Below are 9,625 nucleotides of genomic sequence, written 5' to 3' on the forward strand. Positions count from 1 at the left end.
GGTGCTGAACTGGTTGAATATAGAACAAATGATTGTAAAAGGCAGAAAGAGCTGAAACAGAGCTGAATTGGCAGCATAACCACAGTCCATGTAAGTGAGCAGCAAAGGACATGAATGAGAGTACAGACAGAGGAGGAGAGACAGAGGAGGACATGTGGCCTGTTGTCATGAGAAGGAGAAGGAGGAGACAGGAGAAGGGGGACAGAGAGACATACCTGGACTTATTAGGATGACCAAATCCAGGTGAGAAGTCCATCATCTGGATCAATAAGGACTGAATGAATTAGGTGAAAGGTCAGCTGCCTGCTCACAGCTGAGAGCAGTCAGTGAGTCGTCATGACAACGGCCCCTCACTTAACTGACAAGCAGAGAGCAGAGCTGCACTGTTCCGATCACTTTGCACACCTCCCGAACAACTTTGTTCATTAAGAGAAAACTATGAAGCGTTATCCGAATAATTTTTTCACCGTGAGCGCCAGGAGGGTCTGGGGAACGCAGGGATTGTGGTTTATTTTACTGTAATGTGAACAGAATTTAAATGGTGACGAGTTAAAAACACATGAGAAATGCATTTTCCTCTTAGAATCCAGATTTTAATGGAAGTCTATGGGAGCAAAAGTAGACTTTTCCTCGCTTGGAGAGGCATAGCTCGAGATCTGTAAATCCCAGCTCTGTCATTCTTGGTTCTCTTCGAAGCCAACTAAAATTCCTCCGTTTTGATGTATAATTTATGTCTCTACGATGAAAGTTGTAGGAGTTATGAGAATTTGTTTGGAGTAGTGGAACAGGCTGAAAGGTTAGAGTGAGGGCTAGAGTGGGAGAGAGTGGAGTGAACATTCTAAAAGTTATTGATTTTTAAACTGCCATAAATCAATAACGCTAAAAGATATCAAAAAGTTGAATAGAAGTTTAATAGCCCAATCCCTTGTGAGTTGTTTAAAGTTTGAATGGTGTTTCTAGCTGAAAGTATGCTGAAGTTATAAGAGCTGAAAGAGGTGAAAGTTTTGAAGCAGTTGAAGGCTGAAGAGCTGAAATGCCTATTCATTTCAATGGGAGCTGAAGATCAATAAATGATCAATAACTTGAAAAGTTGAACATATATGCCAAAAGTCATAGAGCACACATCTCCTGAACGAGCTGGACATTTTGATACCAAAATTGTTGAAATTGGCCTAAAAATGCTAGGCTCAATGTGAAACGTGCCGAAAAAACGGTGGAATAATAATAATAATAATAATAATAATAATAAAGAGAAACAGGAAAACTATAGTGTGAATGCCTCACGGCATTCACACAACTAGAAAAAGCTGTTATTGCATAACAGCATGTGTGAATGCTGTCATGCTGAATGATTGAAATAAAATGCTGAAAAGATGGCTGAAGATAGTGAAAGATAGCTGAAATGTGACTTTTGAAAAGTATTTATTAAGCTGAAATTAATTGTTTAAGTATTTATAGCTCTAACTGGAATTTAAAAGGTTGAAAGGTTGAAGTCCAAAAACCGCCGCTGTCCATGGTGCTGTCAGGAGGTGTGTGAACGCTCACAACAGACAAACAGTGCTGCTGTCCATGGTGCTGAAGGAAACAACAGATCGGACAGATAGAGTGCTGAAATGTGGTTGTTAAAGATTGTTTGGATATATTTCAAATGAAGTTATACTTGAACTACATGATTCTCAGTTTTAAGGGTCTGAAGTGGTGAAAAGTGGAATAAATCATTGTAAAAAGCAAAAGAAAAGCTGACACTGGTGAGAAAATATGATGAAACGATGAAAAGTTTAACTTAAATGTGCTTAATATAGTTGAAGAGGTTTGAAGACAGGTGCAATCTGCTAGTTGACAAAGTATTTATGCAGCTGAAGTTAACACTATTAGTCTTTAAAGCTCAAAACCTGAAACCTTCTGCTGAAGTCTTAGCACAAGTAGTAATTAAGTTTAATTCAATAGGAGAATAATCTCAAACTCAGTCTGACAATATTCAAAATGTGCATTTTTATTATTCTTTCTACAAAGCAGATCAGTGGAGTTTGTATAAGTAGAAGTTAGACATTTTTAATCAAGGAAGCCATAGATTACATTGAAACTCAATAACATGTAAATGTAGTAACATGAATGACAATTTGAAAAATAAATGTGGCAGAAATTAATTTTATAACAATGGAACAAATTAGACTTTTTAGATTAACCAGAGTTTGATAACATTTCAGATTGAATAAATATAACACATCAAAGTAATATCACTATTAGAAAAAAAATAGCCATTTTAACAAAGAAAGCAGAACATCTGCAATTACAGCACAGATTTTAAACATTTTCTCCAAGAAAATGTGGCAATATCCAAAGCAAATATAATTTATATTAACATTATGACTGAAACATTCACAAGTACAATACAGTTTAACAGATATATTAAAAAATGTAAATAAAATAGTAGGAGAATCTAACTAAACAAAACAAACAAACAAAAAAAAAGGAGAATTCTCCACCCTAAAGAAAGCACTGGCTTTGTTTGATAAACGTAATCATATTAAATGCCAGCAATTATATGGAATAAAACATTGGAAAATCAAAAAGCTATTAATAGCACACACTCAAACAAACATGACCCTTTGTTGGGCATTAATAGTAATAAAAAAAATCACAGTTTAAATGGATATGTGGAGCCACATCCCATCAGACTTTTCTTTTGTGCTTCGATGTGGGTACACACAGTCTTTCATAGACCCAGCCCCACTGCAGATAATGATATTATTAGTGAAATCTATGAACACATAACCTGAGTTACCCCAGGTTGAACGTAAAACTACAAGACGACTCACATCTCTGGATGTGGCCTGTGTGACCTCCTCAGTAGTTGTGGGCATTTCAGAACTACTTTGAACACCCTGAGGATCATTGTCAATATATTTGGTCACATTATATTCTTTATATGATGTTTGTCTCTAACTGGGGTCTATATTAGTCCAGGTTAAGTGTATATATGTGTTTTCTACCTACATACCAGCAGATACCCCACACTTGAGCAGGACTCACACAAACATGTTCCAGGCTTTGCTAGCTTGGCCGTCTCTTCAGCTTCAACACTGTGATGCTGTGGTGGTTAACTGAATTGTGGACCTGCTGTTAGCTGCATTTGCAGTCTTTATGGTGGAAAATGCCAAATTTTGAAATGGCATTGCAATGTCCTATTTCATTTAGGCAATTTATTATTGTTAAGGCCTAAATATTAGGCACAGACAGCATCCAAAGATTAACATATGTATGTGTGAGTCCTGCTGGATGCTTTCTACAAATAATCAGTATAATTACTGTACTGTAATAATCATTTGTAATGATAATTATAAACATATCTATTATTCTTATAATATACAATAATAGCAACTGACACAAAATACTGTAAATATGTATATACACATACACATACAGACACATATATATGTAAATATATACATCTTATATATTCCATATGAATATACGGAATATGGACAATTGTTCACACCCCAACACACTCTGAAGATAAACAGAGTGTCTTCGGGTGGGTGGGCAGTCAAAGGAACCAAAGAGGAAGCTAACAGAAAAGGGAAAGCTAAAACCTTTACAACATTATAATTTCCTTTCAGGGGATTAATTGGTTTTTAATTTAATTGAATTCACTTGGCAAATATTAACTTTTAATTTATGTTATAAATATGCTTAATTAAATAATTATTTTATTATAATTGGCAGTTATTGTGATTCTTTCATTACTATTATTACTGCAAAACTAATTCTTTAACTATAAATAATATGGAACTATACTATAAAATATAATCTTTACAAAGATGGATGGTGTGAGCTGAGTTCAGTTTTGTTTTGGTGGTGGTCCAGTGTGGTGGTGCAGACTAGACAGTCTGAGAACATGTTGTCACAGTGGAGATGTACGGTGTGATCACCATGTGATGGTTTCCTTTTCCAGAGGCTGATCATCTGCTGCCTCCATGGACCAGTTCAGTCTCTGCTGCACACAGGAAGGTTGAGTCTTACTGAGAAGGCCTTTTGCTACACAGATGAGAGGAAGTTAGTCCAGAAACGTTGACTGGTCCTCAGCAACGTTTCCCTGCAGCAACATGGCTGGTCTCTGACTCAAGAGTCAGCACAGGTTACTCTTTTTAAGAGCTGGTGTCATGCAGGCATGAACATGGAACTGGTCCTGAGGAAAAGAAATGGATAAACACATTTTGGTATTAACTCAATTCATCTAAGACCACCAGCTGAAAGCCTGCATAGCACATGATAAATATATACCTTAAATGTGCTGCAGGTCCAGTCTTCTCCTGGCCAGTGCAGTTTCACACCCAGATGCTTTGGGAGTTTTGATGACAGTATTGATGATCAGGGTCGATGGTGGACTCACAGCAGAGGACGAGCTGATAAACACAAAGCAAATGGTCTTAGACGCTGTAATCAACAACATGGATGAATATATATTAATTACAATAATAATGAATAATTTCATTACCTTTTCTTCTACTGTGAGGAACCCAGGTCACTGGCAGGAGGAGGAGGAGTCTCTTAGTTCCGTAAAGTCTTGCTTCCTCTGTTGTTGGTGTGCAGCATGGCAGCATGATGTCAATGATCTTTCTCAGGCCCAGTCAGGTGGTCAGGTGAAGCTTCACAGGTGACATTTCATCACCTACTTGAAGAAAGACTGGGATGGCAGCATGTAGAAGACTTCTCTGTGTGGTCCAGCAGTGGTGTCTCTTGTTTGCACCAATAGTTCATGAAGATGATGTAGAAGTGTGATGGTGTAGATCTTCTGCAGATGGTTGTGCTGGATGAAGTTGTCACAGAGGACACAGGAGAACATGTCTCCTGTCTGGAGTACACACGTCTAAAAAAGAAACTTCTAAACAAAAACATCTTTTCTGCCGGTAAAAACATCCTCGTGTCAAAGGTTTGCCCATTCAGCTCTAAGTACACACAAATAGTGCAGTGAAACTGTGAATAGCTGAATAAATCAGTGATGGTTCCTTTGACTGCCCACCCCACCCCCAACCCACCATGCCCTGCACCCTGTGGGTATCAGCTGGTATATCAATACACCAGAAAGCTCATGCTTTCTGGTGTGTTGATGTAGTTATTTTGAACAGCTTTAGTCCAGCTGCTGGATGTATACAAACCAGCAGCTGTACTGCATGGTAAGCCTTCTGGATGCTGCAAACAGTTGCTGGTATATGAAAAACCAGCAACTGTGCTGCAGTTGCTGCAGTACAGCTGCGTACCATGAGGTGCAGCGGCTGGTTTGTACAAAACCAGCCGCTGCACTGCATGGGAATTCTTCTGCATCCAGAAGGCTTACCATGTTTGGCCTGTGCATTTACCAACCCAAACCCAACCCACCCAGGTAAATGCACAGGCCAAAAATCTATTTCCATAATTATTTTCTACCATTAATTCTCTATCCATAAAGGTTCTGTACCATTAATTCTCTATCCATCAAAATTCTGTACCATTATTTCTGTTTCCATAAATATTCTGTACTATTATTTCTGTTTCCATAATTTCTCTGTACCATGATTTCTCTGTATTCATGATTTATTAAATTTTTGCACACTTTTCACTGATCTGTACACCAAAATACAAAGTAAAGTGTTTTTCAAATGAACGTCGTCTTTAAAACTCACCAGACATGTTCATGGTTCACTGGTGGAAACGATGCAGAACACCGGGTTATGGTAGCTCCAGTACGTCCTCATGACACCAGAATGGAGAATCTGCTGTGGCTGGGAAATGAAAACCAGATCGAGGAGTGTGTTCTTGTCTGTGGTGGCAGATGTGATCAGCTGTGTATAACCTTTAGACTGGAACAGCTCCAAAATGGGCTTGGGAGAAGTGGGTACCTGATTCTCATTGAAGTCGCCGCAAACAATTACAGGGTGACAGTCCATCGTCTCCAGTGCATCCAGAAGGCTTACCATGTTTTCCAGGAAGCGCCTCAAACTGTAGCTGGGGGGTCTGTACACCGCTGCGATCAGTGCCTGGACTGGAGCCTCAACCTTCAGAACTACAAACTCAAGATCAGTCACATTATGCAAATACTGTTTCTCATGCACCTGAATGTGGTTTCGCACATAAACAGCAACTCCACCGCCACATCTGCTGGCCATCTGCGGAAGGTTTGTGTACGACACGTGTCTGTTACGCTTGTACAAGGTGAATCCATCCAGCTGAAGAGTGTCTGCAACAAAGGAGCCCTGCAGGTGAGATTCGGTTAGACACAGTACATCGGCCAGACACAGTTCATGATGTCTCTTGATGTCATCGATGTGAGATGGCAGTCCCTCTGTGTTGTGATGGACGACGGTCAGAGTGTCAGGCCTGCTTACGGTTTCTCTCAGAGGAAGAAGAGGCATCATGTCATCCACACTGGCTTGTCTCATGGTCTGGATGGCTGCAGTAACTTCAGGGTTGGCGTAGATTTTCTTCTCATCCAAGTCCAACAGATAGAGTCCGCTGAGAGAAGTCACCCTGCTTAGAGCCACATAAGCCATGCCTGCTTCAAAGATCTTCTTCAAGGAAACTACAGCTGCATGTGTCGTTAAGCCTTGAGTTTTATGCACGGTACAAGAAAAGGCCAGCTTTACGGGGAACTGTCTACGTACCACTCCTTTCTGTTTCACAGTATCCTCTGCTCTCTCCACGTAAACCAGATCGTCAGATCCTGCAGGTCCACTACGTCTTCCAGCTGTTTGACTGTCCATTCTCAGCCCAAGCTTTGTGATGCGTTGATTCGTCTCAGAAGTAATCACCTTCATCAGAGTACCAAAGGCACCATTCACCAATCCTTTCTGTATGTCAATGTTTCTGGTGAGCATGACACGAGCTCCTTCCGCAAGTTTCAAGGTGTCAGGTAAATCATTGCGTCCTCCTTTGCTGGGTTTGTCTTGCCGTGTCATTCTTTCTGATCGAGAATCTTTCTGGAAGTCGTCTGCATCAATAGTGATGATGTCAGAAAATAACCGAGACAGCGTTGCTGAGTTGTGATCTTCAACCAACTTATTTGTGGGGAAAATGTGCAGAACATCGGTGGAACAAAGTTCTGGTTTAGTGATGGCTTGTGTCAGCAATTCTCTGTCAGACTCAGACAGTTCCTCATCTTTCTCCTTCACTCGAATCCTGTTCAGCATTTCTGCAAAGGCAACATCATCTTTCTGACGCATGATCTCAGTCAGGGTGATCATCTGAAAATGTTCCTGCCATAGGTCAATCTCAGATGGGTCGTGCACACAGAGAGGTTTAGACTGTCGTACTGGTGGCAGCTGATAAAAATCTCCAACAGCTAGGACTGACATTCCTCCAAAAGGTCTGTTATTACCCTTGATCTGTTTCAGTCTGGCATCCACATAAGCAAAAAGCTGCTTGGAAACCATAGAAATCTCATCAATGATAATGATCTCAGCATTGTACAGTTCAGCTCTGACTTCATCCAGTTTATTGCCAAGTCCTTGAATGGGAGGTTTTAAACTGCGAGGCAAGCGAAGGAGAGAATGCAACGTTGTTCCACCAATCCCGAAAGCTGCAGTTCCCGTAAATGCAGTGAGAAAAACAGTAGGGCTCGATATGTCGGCTTCCTCTGCATGTCTCGGCAGTCTGCTCAGTATCTTTGATGCTTCTGAGTGAATGCATTTAATCAGATGTGACTTTCCTGTTCCTGCACCACCGTTTACATAGAAGAAAAATGGCTCTTGATTGACAGAACAGACACGTTTCATGCACCAGTCTCTGATTGCGTAGAACACACAGGCCTGCTTCTGGTTCAGGTTCTGATACATTTGTCTGAGAACAGTTGGATCAATGGCAGGGGCTTGTCTGATTGCACTGAGTTCTGTTGCAGCATCAGACTGAGGACAAAGGTCAGGAACATTTTCCTGCTCATTTTCATTGATTAGCTCTCTTACCAGCAGGTCTTCATCACAATCCAACCTCACAACTTCAGATTCTGGAGCGAGATTACACCATTCATCGATCACAACGTTTCTGTTCTCCCCAAACTCCTCCAGTGCTTCTTCAATGGCCTCACTGTGTTTCTCGTACTTGTCTCTGTTGTGTTTGACAATGTTCTTCACATAGACAGAATGGTTTGATCCGGGTAGCACCACCCATCCAGAAGAGTAGAAAGACTGATATGTAGGAAAGTTTCTTTTTAATTCCTGCTCTGATCTGTGAGGAAGGTACAGTCTCAGTAATCTCTCATGAAATTCTTCAGGATGCTTTTCCTTTGAACAGTGGTAATATCTGATGATAGCTGGTTTATCATTTTTACGCTGTTGAACATATCCTAGTCCATTGAGCAGTGGAAAGACATCGTCCTTTTTAGCATTTTCACTCTTGACAAATCTGCAGTTAGCAGCAAAATCAGCCAAGCACATCTCCTCATACTCTGGTCTCTCTGGTCTGGCTTTGTACTTGTCATTCAAACTTGTCATCCAGACGTCACAAGATTCTGGTGGAATTTCCTCCAAGAATGCTATAGAACGACTCATTTTACAGCAGTTTTCTTCTGTGGGAACAAAAATTGTGCTTCGTGAAGACTTTTTCATTTTTATTCCACATGCACGAGTCACACACTCCTGAGCACTGACTTCTCTTTTCTTTGAGTAAGCTTGCATGACGGCTCGCATCTCATCACACTCATTGACATGATCTCTGTCTGCGTTCTGTAACATATCTGTCAAGTAGTTTGAAAGATTTGTCTCCTGTTTTGTAATATATTTACAGAGATACTCCACACAGGAATAAGCATTGACAATATATGAAACGTCAATGTTAGCATCCCAAGCTTTCAGCAGATGTGGGTTGTAACCATTAATCCAGCAGTCTTTGGGATCACGTTTCAGGTGGACGGCAATCTTTTTGTTCATCAAATGAAGACATCCTTCATATTCTTGCAGCGTCAGGTTGCAACGAACCAGGATCTGTTGTAAAGTCAAGGAAGCAATTTCAGGTTCATTAAGCAGGTCCATGAGAGGCTTCAGTTTCTCTTTGGCAGCGTTAATGTCTCCTTCTTCATCAGGTCTCACAATCATGGTTTTTCTGCAGGGCGGCTTTGGAAAACCAAACCGACAACCAGAGTTTACACTCTTGAAACAGGTTCTTGTGTGGTTCCTACTGTGTTTCTGGAGCTCACTCACTTTCCTGTACAGTTCAGGTTGTGTGTCTGGGTCAGGCAGCTGGGCTGAGATGTATTTATCAATGAAATCACAGATAGTTTGATCATCATTCACATCAAGTTCTACAGCATCCTTTACCCAGACGAGACCATGTATGTGTGGACTTCCTCTGTGTTGGAACTCTAGTCTGTAGAAAAAATCGATAATTTCTCCCAGAGGTTGTGAAGGAGAGAGAAGCAGGTCTCTGAACAGTGCTTCAATGCGCTTATCAAACATACGCATGGATGTGACAGGGTTGGATCTGAGAATTTCACTTTTTTCTGACCAGTTTAGAGCTTCAAAATCTACGTGTTCACCTTGCTGTCTCTTTATAGCTGTTATCACTTCAGGCCATCTGAATTCAGCAGCAGAAAAAGTCAGAAAGAACGTAGGAGTTCCCAACTGTCTGATCATGGCAAAAAGGTCTTTGGAGGTTC

General features: G+C 40.7%; 1 protein-coding gene and 1 long non-coding RNA gene across 6 annotated transcripts; both read right to left on the reverse strand.

Annotated features, from left to right (window-relative positions):
* Positions 1-3,699: 3,699 nt before the first annotated feature.
* On the reverse strand, positions 3,700-4,376 carry LOC121655336. Its single transcript, XR_006013169.1, has 2 exons — positions 4,285-4,376; positions 3,700-4,189 (listed from the first exon to the last, which is right to left on the reverse strand). It is a non-coding gene; the product is annotated as an uncharacterized LOC121655336 (long non-coding RNA).
* Positions 4,377-4,457: 81 nt separating this feature from the next.
* On the reverse strand, positions 4,458-7,671 carry LOC121654098 (ATP-dependent DNA helicase PIF1-like). 5 transcript variants are annotated; one of them, XM_042008015.1, is made up of 4 exons: positions 6,366-7,671; positions 5,880-6,233; positions 5,664-5,762; positions 4,458-4,870 (listed from the first exon to the last, which is right to left on the reverse strand). In XM_042008015.1, exons 1-3 carry the CDS (start codon positions 7,407-7,409, stop codon positions 5,673-5,675), a joined length of 1,488 nt encoding a protein of 495 aa, XP_041863949.1. In that variant the 5' UTR covers positions 7,410-7,671; the 3' UTR covers positions 4,458-4,870; positions 5,664-5,672. The 5 variants fall into 5 exon arrangements, with proteins under 5 accessions (XP_041863949.1, XP_041863940.1, XP_041863931.1 ...); XM_042008006.1 differs by having other exon boundaries at positions 5,955-7,671; XM_042007997.1 differs by having other exon boundaries at positions 5,880-7,671.
* Between the last annotated feature and the right edge of the window lie 1,954 nt (positions 7,672-9,625).

Source organism: Melanotaenia boesemani, chromosome 2 (genome assembly GCF_017639745.1).
Source record: "Melanotaenia boesemani isolate fMelBoe1 chromosome 2, fMelBoe1.pri, whole genome shotgun sequence".
Lineage (NCBI taxonomy): Eukaryota > Metazoa > Chordata > Actinopteri > Atheriniformes > Melanotaeniidae > Melanotaenia > Melanotaenia boesemani.